Source organism: Egretta garzetta, unplaced genomic scaffold (assembly GCF_000687185.1).
Source record: "Egretta garzetta isolate BGI_Z169 unplaced genomic scaffold, ASM68718v1 scaffold425, whole genome shotgun sequence".
Lineage (NCBI taxonomy): Eukaryota > Metazoa > Chordata > Aves > Pelecaniformes > Ardeidae > Egretta > Egretta garzetta.
Genome location: NW_009259796.1, coordinates 1,523,297 through 1,544,393, shown reverse-complemented (window position 1 = coordinate 1,544,393; position 21,097 = coordinate 1,523,297). Strand labels below are relative to the sequence as shown.

General features: G+C 36.1%; 2 protein-coding genes across 9 annotated transcripts in view; both read left to right on the top strand.

The window, feature by feature from the left end:
* XRN1 (5'-3' exoribonuclease 1) overlaps nucleotides 1–17,874 on the top strand; it is a 37,506-nt gene extending 19,632 nt beyond the window's left edge. Inside the window, exons 26-44 of one of the 8 annotated variants that reach the window (XR_004842149.1) lie at nucleotides 844–979; nucleotides 1,547–1,603; nucleotides 2,307–2,439; nucleotides 4,105–4,174; nucleotides 5,290–5,515; nucleotides 6,187–6,288; nucleotides 6,997–7,092; nucleotides 7,327–7,441; nucleotides 7,959–8,023; nucleotides 8,424–8,534; nucleotides 8,911–9,036; nucleotides 9,353–9,509; nucleotides 9,742–9,920; nucleotides 10,128–10,241; nucleotides 10,323–10,446; nucleotides 11,457–11,608; nucleotides 11,809–12,104; nucleotides 16,258–16,395; nucleotides 17,842–17,874. Coding sequence is in view for 7 of the 8 variants with exons in the window: in XM_035895306.1 (XP_035751199.1) it covers nucleotides 844–979; nucleotides 1,547–1,603; nucleotides 2,307–2,439; nucleotides 4,105–4,174; nucleotides 5,290–5,515; nucleotides 6,187–6,288; nucleotides 6,997–7,092; nucleotides 7,327–7,441; nucleotides 7,959–8,023; nucleotides 8,424–8,534; nucleotides 8,911–9,036; nucleotides 9,353–9,509; nucleotides 9,742–9,920; nucleotides 10,128–10,241; nucleotides 10,323–10,446; nucleotides 11,457–11,608; nucleotides 11,809–12,099 (2,254 nt within the window). In the remaining variant the exon portion in view is untranslated. Of the gene's footprint in view, nucleotides 1–843; nucleotides 980–1,546; nucleotides 1,604–2,306; nucleotides 2,440–4,104; nucleotides 4,175–5,289; nucleotides 5,516–6,186; nucleotides 6,289–6,996; nucleotides 7,093–7,326; nucleotides 7,442–7,958; nucleotides 8,024–8,423; nucleotides 8,535–8,910; nucleotides 9,037–9,352; nucleotides 9,510–9,741; nucleotides 9,921–10,127; nucleotides 10,242–10,322; nucleotides 10,447–11,456; nucleotides 11,609–11,808; nucleotides 16,024–16,058; nucleotides 16,116–16,174; nucleotides 16,232–16,257; nucleotides 16,892–17,841 lie in introns of those variants that run through there. The other 7 variants (XM_035895306.1, XM_035895307.1, XM_035895308.1 and 4 more) reach the window with 7 other exon arrangements.
* Nucleotides 17,875–19,002: 1,128 nt separating this feature from the next.
* GK5 (glycerol kinase 5) overlaps nucleotides 19,003–21,097 on the top strand; it is a 29,850-nt gene continuing 27,755 nt past the window's right edge. Inside the window, exon 1 of the mRNA XM_009639751.2 lies at nucleotides 19,003–19,089. The gene's annotated coding sequence lies outside the window, so the exon portion shown is untranslated. The remainder of the gene's footprint in view (nucleotides 19,090–21,097) is intronic.

The following is a 21,097-nucleotide window of genomic DNA, read 5'->3' as shown; positions in this document are numbered from 1 at the left end:
CCAAGCATAAGTAAAATAAATGGTGTCAATGTTGTGAAATTGGTGGTGATCATACAGTGGCTACTATGTTACTGAAACCTTCCTGTTCTTTGGAGTCCAAGTTTCTGTCAAACTTTTATCTCACGTCTCATTTTCAATGGCTACTTCATAATTCTTGCTTTTACAGTAACCTTCGGTAAGCATAGTTATGAATAGTCACAAAGTCACCAAAACATCATTTTGGAAAATAAGCAATAATTATTTTAATTGTTTAAGATCACTTTGAATTTGAAAAATAACGTGGACAGAATTTAAAGTACTTTGCACATTTTTGGTACACATTCAGTTTCATGGGAGACAAGGAGCAATCTTGGCTCCAGGTACAGTATTACATTAAAAAAACTTTTATTATTAACTAGTAAACCCTGTTCCCAGGGTTGAGTTGGTAAGTCTGCGTGATGCTGCACTCCACAGGACTCTTACCAGGTGGATATACCATTGTGGGACTCTTCTGTTATAAGAATCTCAGGTTTGTGCTCCATTTTAGCAGAGGCATGCCCTCAAGTTCTTTCTACCCATGCTGTGAGAAACAGCTGGTCACAGAACCTTTAATCACAGCTGGACATAGTTGGTTCTATGCAGGCGTAATTTACTGAATACTTTTAGTATTTTTTTTTTTTCTGGCTGAGACAAAACTTCAGGTTATAGTTTTGAAACAGTATTGCATGATTCAATTATGTTACTAAATGAATGTTTACAAGCATTTGTGCCAATGTCATAATACTTGACTGTTTAGGTCAGGGAATGTGGTAAAATGCTTAGTGTATGCAGTTAAAAGTTTTAATTAATGTACTTTTTATTTAGAGCTGAGAAAGTTCAAGAAATTGTTGCCTGGTTAAAGGCACATCCTGTGTCTGCTTTGTCTCGCTCATCTTGTGACTTGCAAATTTTGGATGCAGCCATTGTTGAGAAAATTGAAGAAGAAATAGAGAAATGCAAGGTATGCGGCTTGACATCACTGTGAGCAGGGGTGAACCAAAAAGCAGATGCTCGTTATTTTCTAAGTTCTTGAATTAGAATAAGACAATTGACGATTACTTGCCATTCCAAAGAAAAAGAATACAGAATGTAATGTAAGATCTGAATTTGCAATGTGAATTGTCCCAGAAATTCAGAAGAGCTCTTCTTTTGGACTGAGGAAAATTAGAAAGTTGTTTCCTGAAGGCCACAGATCAAAAAACGGGCCAAGGACATTACTAAAGGAAAAGAAAAGCAAAAAACTAAGGCAAAGCCACATGAAATAATGGGCTGATTTCTTTGAAATTACTTGCAAGGTCATGATAATAAAATTGGTGTGAATTCTGGAATTAGCCAAAAGCTTTGGTAAGAAATCAGTCATGTTTTAAATACTGGACTTAGTCATGCTGAAGACTTCATAAAAGCTGTAGATCTTTAGATAAAGGAAACAAAAGAATTGTACATTATCTTTTCTGGTGTTTTGTTGTACCTGAAATCCAGTGTTGGTTCCCATACTAGTTTGTAATGACTGTCTGTTCCTTTCCTTTAGCAGAGAAAGAGCAACAAGAAGGTGCGGGTAACTGTGAAACCCCATTTGCTGTACAGAGTAAGTGATGTGGAAAGGTTTTTTGGGTTTTTTTGGTTGGTTTTTTTAGAAGTTAAGTTGTCCAGATCGTATTTATTTTGCCTAAGCTTACCAACTTTCAGAGAGTGGAATTTTAGGACAGTATCAATGGAGGAAAAAGTTCTATGATTCCATCTAGAAAATCAATTTGAGAACAGTAGTCTGTCTCTAAAAGGAGAGAATTTCTACTAACTACAAACTCTGTCATGTATTATACTGACTTTCAGTTCTTTTCTACCTTCTGTCCTTCCTACTTCTACAGTTCTTACTGGCTGCATAATGAAGGCAAAATAAAATGTACTTTCCATATTTCTTTTCTTCCCTATTTTGCTTTTTGTTCAGTTCTTGACATATGACCAACTGCTCATCTTGTCTGGTATTTCACAAATACCTGTGTTACTGATACAGGCAGGTTACACTTGATGGTTTTATTTTGTCTAAATTGCTCCCCTTGGTCTGTCTTGGATCGCGTACAGCACTGCTGTTTCTCATGGAGAAGCAGTGAGTGAGTTTCAAGAAAAAAAAGGTTTGCTTTGTGTCTGGGGGGAAGATTCTATGTTCTTTAACTTTTTTTTTTCCCCAGAAAGTCCGTTTTATAGCGTGTTTCAGATATTGTTATAAATGCATTTTGATTGTCATCCCTATTTTTTTGCAAACTTTAACACACTCTTTTGGTTATTGTTAGCCATTAGAACAACAGAATGGGGTTGTTCCAGATCGAGATGCAGAATATAGGCTGTTTGACCGTGTTGTCAATGTGAGAGAGAACTTTTCCGTTCCAGTTGGTCTTCGAGGTACCATTATAGGAATTAAAGGAGGTAATATTTTCTCATAATTTAACATTATAGTTATATAACAGCTTATTATAGTTATATAATAGCTCAGCTAGCAATGTGAAAGCAGGCTTCCGAAAAGTGTTTTGTATAATGGTTCTGACTGCACAGAAATTTCTCACCTATGAAGTATATGCAACTTGAAGATGCTAGCAACATATTTACTGTTTTGAATTAAACCTACAGGTACTCTATTTTAATTTCATGTGTTACACAGCTGTATATTGAATAAGAAATTATTTGCCTTTTGTTCCTTGTTAACAAGAAGAAGACAGAGAACACAGGTTGTAAAAATGGAACAAAATTAAGTTATGGGATGATAAGGGCAAAATTGAGAGAAGTAGAAATAAAACCAAAAGTATTAGCCTTAATTCTTACATTGAACATAAAACTTTATCAAATATTATTTGTCTCAAATAGTTTTATTTGGAATTTGGTTCTTACTCTGTGATACTCCATTTCTGTTAAATGGCATGGATTTATACCTTCTTTGACAAGAAGATTATCCATAAATCTATTTAAGGTAAACAAAAGGATTTACTGCATCACATTGGGTGTAGCAGTTTTGAGATCTAGTAATAGAAATTGTTTTCTTACCTAGCATTTAAGTAGTTGCTTTGCTGAACACAAGCTGAATGAGAGTCTTGAATAGACTAGACTTGAGCGCAGCTTTTTTAAAGAGGTATTCTTCTCTGCATAATGATTATATAGTACAATTAGTAATTTACTAATAACTAGTATAATTTTAAAGGAGTGTTAGTCTATCATTGTGCTAGAAGGTAATGTTAAAGCTGTTGGTTTATGACTGTCTAAATGTAAAGGTGGCTTGCATCTCTTTTTCTGGACAGTTTCTGACAACTGTGACATGCTACTATAAATTTCAGTTCTATTGATGCAGGTTAATAAGTTGTTATGCATGGTACATTTCACAGAATCATAGAATGTTTTGGGTTGGAAGGAACCCCTAGAGGTCATCTAGTCCAACCCCCCTGCAGTGAGCAGGGACACTGCTAACTAGATCAGGTTGCTCAGAGCCCCGTCCAACCTGGTCTTGAATGTTTCCAGGGATGGGGCCTCCACTACCTCTCTGGGCAACCTGTTCCAGTGTTTCACTACCCTCATTGTAAAGAATTTCTTCCTTATATCCAGTCTAAACCTACCCTGCTTGAGTTTGAAACCATTACCCCTTGCCCTGTCACAGCTGGCCCTACTAAAAAGATTTTCCCCGTCTTTCCTATAGGCTTCATTTAGGTACTGAAAGGCTGCAATCAGGTCTCCCCGCATCCTTCTCTTCTCCAGGCTGAACAAGCTCAACTCTCTCAGCCTGTCCTCACAGGAGAGGTGCTCCAGCCCTTGGACCATTTTAGTAGCCCTCCTCTGGACCCACTCCAACTGTTCCATGTCCTTCTTGTGCTGAGGGCTCTGTTAAAAGTGTATCTAAAGAGGCAGCCATATATGACTTTGAGAAGAATTTCCGAATTGTTGTTAATGAAATTACTCATTTAAGGCATAAGGAATTTTTTGTTGCTAATTAGTTAGGTTTTGGTCTTTTCATTATTTATTGCATAACTAATATAGATATTTACATAATTTAGATGAAAACAGCTGCTGTTACATATATAGGATGACATTTTACTTCATTTTCTATAGCCAGCAGAGAAACAGATGTGCTCTTCGAAGTTTTGTTTGATGAAGAATTCCTTGGAGGCCTAACTATAAGGTTTGTGCAAGGGGCTTCATAGTCATTTGAGGTTATTGGTATTGATGGCATGAAATTGTTGCCTTTGGTTTGGTTGAGTATTTTTAATGCCTCTTTTTAAAACTTTGTTTCTCGATGGTGTTGGTCAATTTTTTGAGTAGTCATAATTTTTATGAAGCATGTTGTATTTTGGAAAGGCTCTTTAGGCTTTTTTGCATATTTAGAAGCTTCTGATTTGTAGAAAGCAAGTATGAACCAGTAGACTAAAGCACTAGATCCAAATGTCTTTCTAAAACAAATATGTAGAAAACAGGTTGATATCAGTATGTTTTTAACATAGATTAAAAATAATCAGTAATCATCTGTTCCTCTGAAAGAGGGACTCTGAACTAGGCACTAAATTCTAACCACCGTTAAAAACCTAAACTGTTCTTTAGGAGGTGGAGGCATGGTTAATATTTTTCTTTTTAAAAGTGTAATAACTTCTCTGTATTTCAGTAAGCAGGTAAACTTCTAAGTGCGCTGATTTACACAGCAGGCTTCATTTTACTGTTGTTCTTCGATAAATTAAGTTTTTTATTACAGAAATTAGAGGAGAATCTTACCTATTCCTGGTGTTCAGCAAGCATAACACAATCCTATCCCTTGCAAGAATATGCCCTGTAACACGGATAATCTTCAGTGTTCAGAATCGTAAAGGAAGATATAAAAGTGACTAAATGCTGCTTAACTTCCATTTATAATTCTGCTATTGGTTTCAGTTTTCATCTCAGAAAAACAAAATACTGTTTCCTGGTTCATAACTTTTTACAGAAATATTTACTACAGAACTATGCTATAACAATTCATTCATCTTTAAAATTTCTTTGAGCTTAGCCCTGAAAGGTACAACATAAACTCGGAGTAGTAGTAATTACTGTTGTTTTCTGATTTTGACAGCCAGATGCCAAAGGGCAGCACAATGGGATTAACATTGTGTGTAACTAGATTTCAATATTGGATACAGTTTTCAGCCTCTGCTGTTCAACTTGAATCATTATCTTTTGGCATAGAGGCAACAGTATTGTTAAATCAGATATCTTGAAATGTCAACAATTAACTTACATGGAACACCTATGTAATTTGCTTTTCTTAAGGTGCTCGCCTGCCAGAGGTTATCGTCTGCCATCAAGTGCCTTAATTAATCTGTCTCATGGTAGTCGGTCAGAAATGGGAAATCAAAAGCTGACGGCTATAGTTAAACCTCAGCCAGCTGTGAATAGCTACAATTCATATGCATCTGATTTGTCATCTGTACGCTCGCAAAAAGTGCATCTGGGAGGCCTAAACCATTCTCCACGCTCTCTTTTTGTTCCTACTCAAGTAAGACTTTTCTTTCATTTGTACAAAAATGTTTTTCCCTAGAAGCTGAATTATGACCGTGGTTGCTCTCCTCATTGGTACAAACAAAATTTAGTTTTTATGTCAGTATATTAGAAGTACAATAATCCTTATCTTTGAGAAATAAGTTGATCCAGTAATGAAAGGGACCAAAAGTTCCTTATTGACACTTCTTTTTTTTGCTTTGTGTAGCTCCAAGTTGCATTTCCAAGAGACAAATATTTAGTTTGGAGCAGTGATACCACATTTGGTGTCAACAAATGGTTTGTTGGGCAGAGATGATATTTCCTTAAAGCTCTGTTCCAAGCAGCGCTTCCTGTAGGCCAAGCTTGTCCATGGTCAGAAAGAGAAGACATGATTTCCTTGTCAGTTTTGCTTTTTGGTTATGATTTCCTTTGTTTGAAAATACAGTAATGGAGGAAAAATTGCAGGTGAATTGGGGTTCTCATTGGTTTAATTAAGCTTTATTTTTTAATAAGTGACTTCTTCAAAAAAAATTAGCTTAATGGGTAGCTTCATGTTGCTGTAAGTGTGTTTGAGAAGAATTGTCTCATGTTTTCTGAGTCTATACAAGAAAAACTGCTTTTAAAAAGAAAACTTAAGGCAATGAAACACGTCTGATTTTTTTTTTTTTTTTTCACTTAACGATTTAGCAACTGAATGGAAGACAGCATTACAATCTCAGGGCTGAAAATCAGGGCAACTCTAACTCACCCCAGAAAGGATCATATTTGAGTGGCAATCAGAAAAATAAAGTGAGTGTTCTGATTCATTTAGTATTAAACCCAAATGTCTCAATATTTATTTTGGCCTCCTGTTTAGAGTGGGTATCCTTTTGTCATGATTAAGAGATGGCTTTGTTTCAATACATCAGATGTTTTAGTCCAGGTACAGACTGGAGCAGAACTTGTCCCAGTTCTTGAATGAGTGTACTAACTCGTGTTGTCCTTGTTTAGATTCTAGATTTTAAAAATTGTTGTTTTTTACATAGGGCTTCAGTTCTGTGGTAACATACCTGTAATTTATTAAGCAATTGAGCCTGATTGATAAGGTCTTACAAAATAAGGCATTAATACTAAAATTTAAGAATACTGTCAGTATGAGAGCATGTTTTTGAAACCATTTTGAATTGTCATCTGAATTTAATTATACTCAGTGATCTTTCCTATGCTAATAACTGCTGTTAATAACAAAACAAAAACAATCTCAAAACAAATTAAGCTCACTTCAGTTTAGTAATGATTCTTAGGAAAAGTTGTTGCATAAGTACAACCCACCACAGTAGCCTATTTCATAAATTAAATACCTGCAAATTCTAGTGTCAGTATGAAAACTTCTGTTGTCTGAGCACTGTTAAATTTGGACCGTAGGATTTTCAGAATGTCTTTGTATATGATTAGCTGTTCAAAAGTTGAGTTTATAGCTACTGAGTTTGTTGGGGGTGTTGTTTCTTATTTTCTCAGGCACGGAGTAAGCAAGATGATGAATTCTGCAGCATATGGCAATCATTGCAGAGTTCTGGGAAGTCTCACCACATTCAGCAAACCATGCATGAGAAGGTTAGTATATAAACTTTGAACAGATCCCTAGGTTCAAAATATGAAGGTACTTAATTTTGTACATCAGTTCATTAAATCAGAAAAATTTCTAATTAATGTAACAAATAAATCCTCTGGATAAAAGTATTGTGACACAAGGTATGCATACCTCTAGAAAGAGGTAATCATGTGAGACTACTATGTAAATGGTAGATACATAGTTTTCTGGTTGAGGTTTGATGTTTGAAATCCTAGGGTGCAGTTCTACCTCAGGATATCAAGCTGGGAACTGGCAATCAGTTCTGTAAGCCGGGATTCGATGACAGCAGCTTTAAAGGTCAGCAAAGAAAACAGGAGCCATACAAAAAATGTAAGTACTATAATTATAAACTTTGTTTTGAGAGAACTACTTGCTTTATCTGATCTTCATTGAAATGCCTGTTGAGTTTTTTGTAGTTATCAACAGAAAGTAGTTTATTATGGTTATATAAACACTACATTGCACTTGTTGTCAAATAATGTCCCTGGTGTGCATATTAGCTTATTCCTTGCTTAATTCTCAACCTTTTAATCAAGCTGTTCTGCATTATGTTGACTTCGCACGCATCTGATAAAAAAACAAAACAAAAAAAACCCCCACGACTTAGCTTTGAAAATGTGCTTGTGATCATATTTGTAGAATATAAAATTAGATCTATTATTGCACTTTTTATTTTATCCTACAAGAAAAGTGTACACCAAATGACCTATAAAGTATAAATTAAACATTTGATGCAATCATTCAAATTAATGCAACTCTGTACTTGTATGGAGTTATTAATTTTTTTGAGCCTTGATTATTATTATGGGTTTTTAAGAGCATTTCAAAAGAATGCATTCTTTTGTAGTTAAAGAAGATTCCAAAGTTACAAGAGGTGAAAGTCAGCCACATAATAAAATATCAAACAAACAGGTAATTTCTTCTGTACTGAGTAAATGTATTCTTTTCTTTTCATTTTACTCTGATCTGATTAATCATTCTACAGATTTCTCTTTAACTGGCATCTTAATTGATTCTTTTGCTATGTAGATTTTATTTTGAGATTTTTTTTTTCTCTAGAGATTTTTATAGACAGAAAATGAGACAAAGTGCGTAAGATGTATCGTGATGATACCAAATGATTTTCCGATTCCTCTGAGACTCTAAAAACTATGCTGTAGTGGGAAAACACAAATGCTAGGTTTTCAGAAGCTGAAATTCTCTATGAATGTTAGCTTGTGAAAGCTATTTGCAGATGCATTTCTAATATGATTTTGTTATAATGAATAATGGAGTATTAGTATTCAATAATAAATGCCGCAGTTTATTTCAGAATTTTGCAGGTGTGAATAAGTACAATGTCAAACTTTTGAAGAGGAATGAAAGTCCCAGCATGCCTGTAATTCAGAAGGCTGCAGTTGATGGTCCCTGCACAGGTGGAAAGGTAGTATCTAGATAGTTGATTTTCGTGTGCTCTTTGAATAACTTCAGTTTCCAATCCATTTTATTCCAATGATTCCTGGGTCACTTGTGTGCAAATTCATGTTTATAACAGATACAAGTCAAGCCTGTATAACCTTGATCATTCTTCAAATCAATTCTCTTGGTCAATGCTTGCATCTTTTTAGTATGCAAAACTTGATTTAGTCTCTAGATACCTGTTTGCACTCTGAGCAGACATGACTGTCATCTGCCCAAACTAAGAGAAAAAAAATCCTCAATGAGCATAAAATTAATCTCAAATTAATATAACTGTCCTCTTGCATCTGCTTGTAATATACTAAGTTGATATACCTATTTTTTTGTTTGTTTGTTTTAAGAAGGACAATGAACTTGAAAGCCTTCTAGCTTCTTTGAAAATTTCCAAAGAAAATGAAGGGCAGACTTACTCCAAGGAAGCAAGAGCTACAAATGAAGAACATCTGTCACCACAGTCATTTGCTATGGTCTGTATACTGCAGGAATCATTACATTGCAATTTAGCATCTGCTGTCTTAGCATCAATGCTTCTGTTTAAAGAAAATCCATGAAACCTCATACTGCCTTTTTAAACATATTGACGAGCTTTTAATTAGCTATTCTCAAACAAAATTAACAAACACATTTCTTTATGCTAAGAATCTGTTATCTGTGCTTTGATAAAATGTAACTGATAGGAAAACAAAAATTCAAATTTTGTTACTGGTTATGATATTCAGAGTAAAAAGGTAGTGTTTCTCTGAATGCCATCATGTACCTGAATGGCTTATTTTATTTTTAAAGAAAGGAACACAGATGCTGAAAGAGATTTTGAAGATAGATGGCTCTGACCTGGAAACAAGGAATGAAGTGAAATCCCAAGTTAATGATGTTCCTGCTCCCCCTAGTAGACAGGATTGCCATGGAGCTGCCTTGCAATACAGACAAACAAAAAAAATGGGTATGTTTAGACATCAGCTCATAGAGCCTCACCTTTTGGCTGAAGTATAGTACTTGTTTTGAAAATGTAGTAGTAGAATCTCTTTATATATAGTCTCCTGGTTTTTGTTAATTAGATATGAAAATACCAGGAAAAAATAAAATATGCCTTTTTTCCTGCTAATAACAAAGTTGCTATCCTTCCAGTACAGGAAATGTTTGTGATACAGCTTTTTTTTTTTTTTTTTTGTCAGCTGCTTATATGAACAAGCCTCATAGCACTGGAGGCCCTCAGAAAACACCACCACTGGAAACTGGAGGTCACCCTTTTGCTTGCCCTCAGCCTGCACTGTCTACTGTTTCTGAACTTTCTCGTATTTGCTCGCTTGTTGGAATGTCGCAACCAGATTTTTCTTTCCTAAAAACACCACAGGTAAAAAGCTTGTTCTGAAAAAGTTAAAATTCTCTACTGTGTTTCAACTGCCCTATGTTAAACATTTGGACTGAGCACTGAAATCCATCTAAAAATAAACCTTTTGTTGCCATTTTTAAAAACAAACAAACAAATCCTCTGTTTCTGTCTCACAGTTTGGTTGTCAGCAATACAAATTACCTCAAAAATCTTATCTCATTTTTCTAGACCATGACAGTTTGTCACATAAAATTATCAAATGGTTTATTGGTTCATGGACCGCAGTGTCATTCTGAAGCTGAAGCGAAGGAGAAAGCTGCGCTTTTTGCTTTACAGCGTTTGGTGAGGATGTAAAGAATCTTTTAAAATCTTGGTCTCTGTTGCATTTTTTCTGTTTGTAATCCTCCGTTTCCTTCTTCATAGAGTTCTATAGGAGTAAACTTCCCTTTGCCTCCACCTCCGCCTCCACCAGTGTTTCCAAATTACCAACCACTGGGAGTTCCTGTACCACCTGGATCTATTCCTCCAGTATTTGCACAACCCCCTGGTAAGTATTTGACTAGTACATGTTTTGAATACTGTCATGATATCCTGTAATTGTGGTAGTTCTTTGTATGAAAATGAATTCCTTTCCATAAAGTCCTGGTTTTGGTCTTTGTGTATGTAGTAGTATGTCTGAACTGCTTTGAAAACTGTTCATGAACCTCTTCTCATCAATATGCAAATTAATTCAATACAAAGAATCATGTATCTCCCAATTATTTCTTTTCCTCAAGAATGTATTTGTCCATTCAGTCGTAGTTGCTTTTTGGTTTTGGTTTTTTTCCTTCAAAACAATAGTAATTAGTTCAAAGGTGATCGTCCCAGTCCAGAATTTGTAAGAAATATCTTTCTTGATTTTCTACATGGATTTTTTTCCCCCTGTATAGTTAATGGTTATGCATGCGTTAGTGTTTTTATTTGTTTATAACCAACTTTTGCTGAAGTGCTGCATCACAATCCTGTTGTACACTGCCAAACACTAGCATGGTAAGTAACCCCCCCCAGAATTTCTTAAAAATCCTGGTGGCATTTCTGGTTCCCGTCTATTTTGTATTCTACTAAAGCTCATGTTCACAGCTAGTAATTAATGAGTCAGCACCATTGTAGCATCCTAGTAACCCACACAGCAGCTGCTACGTCTCTTTTCCCCAGGGTTTCTATACTGTTGACTTGTTTCAAAAGGATGGCCTAAACTTTTGTAGCCTTCTAGTAATACAGTTTGCTCAGCTAAGGATGCAAAGATCCAAAGTTATGTGTGCTCTGAAATGCAGATGCTGCAACTTAGTGCTCTTAACTGTGCTATCATTAGGTATAGTTCTGTAAAAGCAGAACAGTTTGTTTGAGATGTTTTTTGTAATAAATAAATTCTTAGCTATTTTCAAGTGAATATGAAGAATATGAGGCTTTATTGGAAAAAGAAACTGCAGACAAATGTAGTTGGGGTACTTCTGGGGTCTTGGGAAGTTGGTATCCTCTTTTTGAGGAAAGAAAGCTAAAAGTTACTTATTTTCACAGCTAATATAATGCCTCCGTCATCTCACATGTTTGGTCCAGTGTCCTGGGGAACTCCAGTGCCTAAACATTATTATCCTGGCTCCTATCCAGGAAACGTGTCTCTTGCAGGAACTATACCAGTTGGTTCTCACAACCAGTTTATACCTCTGCAGGTAAGATTGGCAGGTTTGTTTTAATTTTCTATTTTTGTAAAAAATGTGCTTACGTGATGAATGCAACAACAACCCCACTGTGAAGCACTATGTAGTAGTAGAAAATTATTGTAAAAAATTGTATGCATGTTTTCTAAAAGTGGAATATATGGAGTTTTTTGAGAATGCATTCTGTTAAATAATATTTATTTAATTTAAAGGTAACTAAAAAAAGGGCTGCTAGCAAGAAAAACTTTGAGTTCAAGGAGTTTCAGAGTTCCCCTCAAGCTGCACCACTAAAGAATGAACAGCCAGTGTCTTCTGACCACATTCAGCAAGATAGTTCTTCAGCTCCTTTAAAATCTCCTCAAGCTGCTCAATCCACTGTTTCATTTCAAGACAATGTGGCTACTCCAAGCGTTCCTCATAACAAATCAACACCAAACACTTCCAGCAAGCGAAAGCCAAGAAAGCTGGCTGTCAATTTTGGCGCACCAAAATCTTCAGGATAAATATGGTAGCTAGGTGTATTTTATCTTTAACTCTTCCCCCACTGTTATGTTCTATCATTTAAAAAAATCAGAAAGCTCTATTAAAAAGACCAGCCACTTTAAGTATAGTATAGAACGAAATACATTTTATTTGCTATGATTTTCAGGTTACGAAAACTATAAAAAATATGTTAAAACTTAATTATTTTTACTTAAATTAGCAAAAGCCAGGAAATGCTGAGTTAAGGTTACCATGCCATCCATTGTGCCTAGGTTTCTAAACAGTGGCTTACAGACTATACTGGGTAAGCAGCAATAACAGTGGTAACCTTAATTCAGAATTACCGTGCCTTTTGGGAGGGATATGGAGCGGTAATAAGTTGGGCATCAAACATTGTTTAGTATGATATTTTGTATTCTAGCTTCATTTTAAATAGTGTAATAAGACAGAAAGGAAAAATTATATAAATGCAGTGTTAACATTGGCTCTCCGGGTCCTTCTGAGGTGAATCAGTGTGACTAAAACCTAACTACAGTGGAACTGCCAAATTCACTTAACTATGAACTGCTAGGTTTTATACCAGAGGGCAACAACTTTCAAAATTGAAGGTATTATTGTATCGCTAGTATTACAGTGGCAAAAAGTGGTTGCTGATGGAGAATCTGTTCCAGGAGATTACTTTATAGGTTGTATTGAATAAAAAAAATAGATTTGCAAAGGGGAGATCTCTCTGGTAAAGCACATTTAATTTTTTAATCTAGCAGCATTATCAATTTCATTCTTTTCTGGTGATAAAATAGCATAGATCACTACTACAGATCTGCATAGCCTCCTAAAATGCTAGTGATATCCTGATTTTTTTCTAAATTAAAAAAATGGCCAGAGTTTAAAGATGTTAATTTGTGTAGTATGGATGTCAAAGCTACGTTTACTTAGAGTCCATTTCTCCCTCTAATAGTCTGTGCCCTGAAGCCTTCTCTACGGTGGGTTATTTTCTGTTGCTAGTGACTTGTAAGACTTATTTTTTAGTTTTGTGACAGAAGTTCTGTGTAGCGAAATTAAATTATCAGAAACTGTTACTATTGGTTCCATAAGAATATTCAGACAAAAAGTTGACCTGTATTTTTGGAGGGAGCTAAGTTGTAAAAGACATTAACACCATCATTCTTAGTTCATATAGGAAAAAAAAGAAGGTTCAAAGGTCCCTGTACTATTTTTAACCTATGTGTACTGTTCTTATTGACGTTGATAAGAAATCTTCAGTCTAAGAGAAAATTTGAAGCCTCCGTTGGTGGCGTTTACTGACATTGATTAAATTTCATTTTTCTTCTTTAATCTGTTCCAGAAAAAATATATTTCCTCTAAGGACCAGGAAGCTTAGAAATAAAGCATGCTTTAGTGATGAATTTTGTTGCCTCCAAACAGGTTTCATGTTGGATCTGCAAGCCTGTAGACTTTCAGTTCCCCTACCTTGTTCTCTGCCTCCATTTCTTGTTGCAGTACCAAGTTTCACATTGTTACCATGTTATAGGATTTTTTTTTATATTGATTTCTCCGAAACAGTTGTTGCCTCAGCAGTATTTGTAGAATAGCAGCAAGCCCTATGAAAAGCGTCACAGAGGTAAAAACAAGGTTAAGAAATTTTATTTCATTTTACTTAGTATCACAAACCTTGTAGAATATTCTATACACGTTGATTTTGTTGTTCTCTGTATAGCAATCTAATCTCAAGAGGCTTTGAAGCCATGTTCCATCAAAGTTGTGCGTTTAGGTGACTTACTGTCATGAGCAACACGAGACTGACATGATGCTGACACACCAATATTTTAGAAGCGTTTATTTAAAATTTAGTTAGGAGACACAGATGTTAACCCCCAATATCCTATATGAACAATCTGATCATCAGAGAAGATCTGTTTAGAAATTTCTGTGAGATGAGACTACGTTAGATTCTTGCATCACAGAATTTTGACATATCTGGATAGCCAATTTACACAGATTTTTTTAGAAGCGAAGTTATGAAGGGCACTATGCTCTTAACACCAGTAGACACAGCAATTTTTATTATTAATTACCTCAGACTAAGACTTCCTCTCCCTCTTCAAGTAGAATTGCTATATTAAGTATATACAGCTGGTTAAACACTTAATTCTTTAGCTGCTGAATATTGTATTAGTCCCTAGTTTTCAGTTTATATATTCTATGATACTGACTGCCTGGTGCCCAGTTAATTACAGTTTTACATGTCCCGGTAGATACAATATCTGCATTGACCTATGCCATGTCCCCTATGATTTCAGTTTTATATTTTAACAAGGTTATTATGTTTAATTCATACAGATACAAATTTAAGCATTTGTTTTTCTCATAGATATAAAGTATTTTGTAAGCACTGGAGTTTTTCATTAGATCTTATACAGAGCAGTATTTTACTAAAAATCCAAAAGGGAAGACTTTTATGTGCGCATTTTTGTAGTTTCTGATTTTTTTAAAATAACTTTTCATTGTCTATCTGCCAAGTGAAATGTTTTAAATTTGCATATGAATGGATACAGAATGTATTTTTTGTGCTGTTTAGTGTTAAGTGTGCATTTGCAGATTTTTAGCATGTAGTTGCACAAAGGACTGTGCAAAGATATTTTAAAATATGAATATATGATACACTGAAGGAAAAACATTCATAAAAGTTAAATGCTATATAAAACCTTAATGCAATAGAATAATTTTATAAATTGTGTCTGTGTCTGCTTGGATTAAATATTGAAACAAGAAACATTACTTATTTTCACTGTTTTATTTCCAAATACTATATGGGAACTTTTGTATGCTCCAAACCAGAATTTTAAGATATAAATTAAATCTCATTAAGCCAAATTTCTGTGATTCTCAGAAGCAGCAACTGCTCACCTCTGAGCTGTTTCTTAGTGGCTTTCAACTACTACTCAGTTAAAGATACAAAGTTTGTTAAAAAGGCAGTAAGATTACTTTGCAGCAAGTTCAGCTCTAGTGGTTCTTAACAAAGGTGCAAAACCAGCTGATAGCTGAAAAACAGGAGGAGCCATGGGTACCTGGAGATATTTCACAATGTAATGTGAAGCCTTTTTTTCTATCTGGAGCAAAACATTGTGCTGAGATTTTTCCTAGAGTAGAGTAAGAACGTCACTTGCAACAGGGCTTCTGAATGAAGCATAATGTCAAAGTGCACTAAAACCAGTGTAACGTGTTTGAATTTCTTCAAGAGACAAATGGCAAATTACATTTCATAATTAATTTCCTCACTACCAATAATAGCGGGGTTTTTAAATTCAAAATTGCCAAATTAATGTTACTAGATTTTACCCTTATTTTAGAGAGGGTAAATAAATTTCTTTACCTTTGTATTGTGTAAATATATCATGTGCTTTTGTTCTCTTTGACAAGTTATCTCTAAGATTATGTTCAAACTGTACTTGTTCCCTTTTAAAGCATAATGAACACTGTAGTCAGGCCAGGTAATTCTTAGTATCTTTTGGTTGTGAGTTACGAACTTTGTTAGGATCTGTCTTTTGCCAACTGCAGCACCAGCTTTTCTTGTAGAGAGATGTTATTTTCCTTCCATAGATTGTGTGAATTAGCTTGTTTAAAGCAACTAGCATAAACAATGGAGTAGGCTCTTAACATGACCAGCTGCTGCAACTCCGTGTAACAATGTTCTGTATAGAATGACAGTCTGGCTGGTATTCAAGTCATATTACTCAACATGAAGATACCAAGATCTTGCATTTCTTAAGCTGTCTTCAAAATATTAGTCAATGGTCTTTTAAGTACTGCAGTTACCCTGCACAGCAAGTACTGCCTCATTATTTTTTCCGTCTCAATATATAGCATGGAAGAAAATTAAAACAAGAAAAGGGATAACTTTAAAATCTGTCAGTTTGTGCATAATAAAACTTGCATGGGCACTCATGTTCAAAAATTAAGTGACTCTTGTTCAATTTAGTTTAGTTCACCTGAACTACTATATAGATGACCTCTGAGAGTGAGGAATCTCAAAGAAGGAATGGTTACTTACAGTAAGGGATTTTTTTCTTCTTTTTTTTTTTTTTTTTTTTTGAGATGTGATCTCCATATGTATTCCATAATCAGCCTTCCTTACTACTGAGAGAGAGTTATGTTCTTCTCTTTCTGTCTCTGGAAAGGGGACACAGTGACACCAAGGGCATAAGGGCAGTCTGAATACACACTCTTGGCCAAAAGAATCCAAATTCAGGTGCATGAGGACCCATGAATATTGAGACTGTAACTGATATATATTTTGAAGGATCGAATACCATGAGGTAAGTGGCTGTTGTTTATTAACAAAAGAATCTGTGGTTCCAACAACAGTTCCTTATTGCTGCCAATTTTTGATGGGGTGTTTGCTCTCATTTTTCTGTAATTTACAAATTTCCTGTTTCATTTCTGCTTTAAAAGATAATATGGTCAGTAAGCATTACTATATCAGCACTGCTTTGTGGAAGTTGATAATCACCCTTAGTCCTGTATTTTGTGTAATGGTGAGAAAGACAATGGCTAGCAATCAAAAGCCAAAATGTAATTTCTGTGCCAGTAACAAAAGCAATAAAATTCAAAGTCTGCGACTTTTAACATGTTAAGGGTACGGGGTAAAGCAAGAACTCTGATTCCAGTTCAAGTAAGTGATCTATTTCAGAGTAACCTATGCATGTTTTAGATTTAGCACTAATTTGGGATAGAACATGACATGTACTATTACTCCTGATGTTTCTTCCAGTACGTATTTATTTGAAACAGCTGAAATGCTTTGTCAGTCATTGAAACTTAACTCAGCAGGGTAGATGGAGAGCAGTGTAGGCTGCTGGAACCTTGTGAGTTTACTGGGCCTATACTGAGATGGTTCGTTCTTCTAGATTTTTCTGTGTTTAAGTTTTTTCCTTTTCCTTACACTTGCTTTTTTTTTTTTTTTTTTAAAATCCCCGCCCCCTCTTCTTTTTTTTTTTTTTCTTAAGTGTCTAGGTCTTATTGAAACAATAGTTCTTAAGTGCTTTTTCATCCCTTCAGCCTCTGGTATATCCATTCTCATGTTCTTAAACTTCATTGATGACCATTTTCCTCTCTTTATTTTTAGATTTTTTTTCCTGTGAATTTCCAGACTTTGAATCAATGTTCTTTTAAAGAGCTGTTCAGCCCTGGATTTTCTAGGTACAAATGACCATTCCTCACATGTACACACAGACATATATACATATATGAGACTCAATCACTTATTTTCTCAAAGCAATTCATAATTCTGTCATTTTTAGTCCATATTGTAATTCCTTAAGAGACATCCAGAGGGTTATGGACCATTATCTCGTATATACACATTGTACATCTCCAAATGTAGATATTACTTAGAAGGGTTTAAAAGCATGGGCAAATAATGAAACGTTAACAGAGTAAGTATACCAGTTTTCATGTCACTTGCTTTGGTAGATAAATTCTTGCCTTAAAACTTGATTGTCCTGAAATCCACCGCACTCTTTATCAAAGGCTACTTCTGTCACAGAGCTGGCAGAAAGTAAGGACTGCTTGTGCCTCAGGCACAGTGCAAAACCTCACGTATGTGGGCGCAGTTTTGATGTGCAATTCTCTAGTGAAAAAGCTGGCTTAACCAGTCTCTTATTACTTGTTCCTGCTGGGTCGTGCCAAACTGTATCGCCACATTATGAACCTTATGAAGGAATTAATCTGATTGAAACTTTTCCCCCCATGTTATTTTTCAGCCTGATAGTTCACCGTGGAGCCACAAGAACAGCTGTGTTGGTACAACAGTTTGCAGTGTGAGGGCAGGATGACTTAGCAAGAGTGGAACTGCTTAAGAAACAACCTATCACTGCCTTAAAACTCAAATCACCCACAAAGCTAAAATGCTAGATTAACTGATGTCATTGTATGTGGTTCTGTCTGTTGACTCCAAGGAGAGTGGTAAATTCTGGCAGGAGTACAGGAAGAACTGCTAAGAATGGTCATATGGTAAATCATTGCAGCAAAATTTGCCAAAAGGTCATAGCTTTCATTTTGGGCTGTCTGTTCAAAGTTTCCAGGCAGGGCTTAATGAATTATGTATGTGGGCTGCAGCAGCTAATGGAGCAATAGCAATTAGTGGGCTGTTTCTTATTTAAATGCAAGCTGACTAAGGACCCTGAGATCAGTACTTTCATAAAGTTAAAACTTGTTAAAATGGTAGAGCTAAGGAAGTGGATAAAACGCTAAACAGAGTTTGATGAAGCAGTTAGAAGGGTAGATGTATCTTGACAAAATACAGCTAAGGAAGGGGAAGTTAAGAAAAAAGATGTGTTACAAGTTTTGGGTCTTGCCCTCCTGGATTCCAGTAGTTGGAATCCTGTTAGCTCTGCCAGCGGCAAGTTCCATTCCTACTGGAGCCTGGGGTGAGTGAAGAGGCTCCTATGTGTCAGTCGCACAACAGAAGTGCAGCTAAGAATATCTTTTATTTAAAAGAAAAAATGTTACCTATTCCAAATACAGTTTAATTGATAATTTGAAAATTTTAACTAATAATCTGGTCCTAGAAAATGTCAAGATGTTTTCTTTCTAGTAATTAGGTCTGCTGGTTCTGTAGCGCTCCCATCCCTCGGGGCTGGGTAACTGGGGCAAACCCCTCTTGCTTGGCGTCCTCTAAAGCGTACTTGTTGCTGACTGAAACATGCCGAGTCTGATGGCATTGCTTACAAATAGTCAATATAAATTACTCATGGTGTGGGTTTTGCCATCGCTCCCAGCGATGGATGATCTTCTTGTCCCTGATGTTCTGCTGTTTGGTTGGTTTTACTTCATAATAACTCCTTTCCTTTGCTACAGCAATGGATGGGTCCCTGGAGTGCCTCCACTCCTTCATTTGGTTTGATATTCCAGTAAAAGATAAGACCAGTCAGGCTTTCCAGAGACCAAGGAGACTGAGGATTTCAGCACAGAAGATGCAGAAGTACGGGACATAGCTGCTGCAGTAATTGGTATGTGACCCTGGGTGTGTGAATTCTTTGCCTTCTGGACAGTGGAAATGGCACCTGCATGCTCTTGCTTGAAGAGGAAGACTAGGGTGGTGGTAGAGGTTATGCAGGCTTGTTACCAGCATTGCAGTGCAATATATAGGATAGATTTGAAGGGTGTCAGCAATCTTCAATTTAAATTGAATCTTTCTGGTCTGTGCTAAGATGAACTTGTAGCTTTTAGCCATGTTGGCAATAGTATTCTCTGAAGGTGACAGAGGTTTTGGGTAGACAAGGAGAGCCTGTGTGGGAATGTTATTTATCACAGAATAATGCCAGGTAAGTCATGTACGGATAAGCTATGCATGTCTGAAAACCTGTTGTCTCCTTTACTGCGTTGTTTTTATCACACTGCAAACTTGGTGTAAAATTTGTGTATCATAAGGCTCTCATAAATTGAGCAATTCTAATACTTGCTATATAGCTGAGATTATGTATAGACTGCAGCTATACAAGTTGACTCATGTTACCTTTTTCCAACCTATATATGGTATTCCTTTTCAAGATGCATCTAAGTTCTTATTAACGTATTAAACAGAGTTTAAGATTTGCATGAAGAAATTGGCTTATGGTCGCTCCCATGCAGTACAGTGAGTCAGAGGGGTATGTGTTTGTTACAGTAAGAGCTTGTAGAAGTAACCTGCGCCTCCATTTATTTCTTTTTTGAAGTTTTGCTTCATCTTGCAGTGAGACAGGCCCCACTTGCATTGATACTGTAAAAACATGAAGGATGTCTAGATGCATTTTCCCAATTTTACTTACGGCTTCTTAGTTTTTCAATGTTTGGAGAGGTTTTAGCCTTTTATATCAGTTACACATGTTGAATCTTACTTAGGGAGCTTTATTCAGGAGTTCTAAATAATTATTGTTTACCAAAACTAACAGAATAATTAAATTAGTTTGAGGAAAAATAGTCTTAATCAGTTATGAAGTACTTGTTACCTTTCTCTGACATACATCTATTAGCTGTATGTCAAGAGATTATGACTTGTCAAGTTATAGTCGGAGAATATAAAAGTCAAAGAGATGATGACTTTTTAATGAGTCATTCCTTGGCTTTCTCTTTCACATGCCTTCAGTTCCCCGTGATGCAAACCTTTGTCCCAGTGTCCCCTGCGACTGCCTGGCTGAGGTGGGGAGCCTCTCCATAGGAAGCTTTTGCTATCGTTAGTAGTCCTAGTTTAAAGATCCAGTAACATCAGGCTTCTATCCCACGTAACACCCTTTTGTTGTTTGGAGGGCAACTTTTTGTAAAAGAGGCCCAACAGAAGTGCAAGGGGGAAATATTTTCCATGTATTTTTTTTGCTTTTGCTTTTCCTTCTCTAATTAAATAAGGAGTTAAAACTAATTGACTAATTGTTCTAATTAAATTGGGGTTAAAACTAAATAATAGTTTGGGGTTGAGTGTCCTGAATTTTATTGCTTAACTGAGAATATTTCTGGTTGTTCCTGGTTGTTTAAAAGCCACCACCCCGTCTTGGGGCAATACGGGAACACTTTGGTCACTAACTCTGTTCCAGTAGTAATTTTAAGCGTGCTTCCCTCTATGAAGGAAAGGGATGGCACAAGAGAATGGCTGCAAGTGAAGACTTTGTATAATTAGGTGTACTTTGTTCACTGATGCTTGCTCCCTCCAGTGGCAGATTCCAAGCGCCACCATACCTAGTTGTTTGCCAAACACCTGCTCCTAGCGGACGGTGTTCCATGCGGTGCAGCTGTAAGCAGGGATGGGGCTTAGGCGGTACCTTCCCTTGGAATTGGCACCGTGAGGGAAATCTTCCTGCGGGCTCACTGAATGCTGTCTTTTAGAAACCCTGTAACAATTTGGTGCTTAACTTAAAAGCCCTTTACGCTCATTTGGTAAATTTCTATAGCAACTGCACAGCCTAAACATGCTGAGCGCTTTGCCGTGTTCTCCTGGTACGTGGGATCTGGCCACGCTGAGGAGGCGCTGTCGCTGCCGGCAAACCC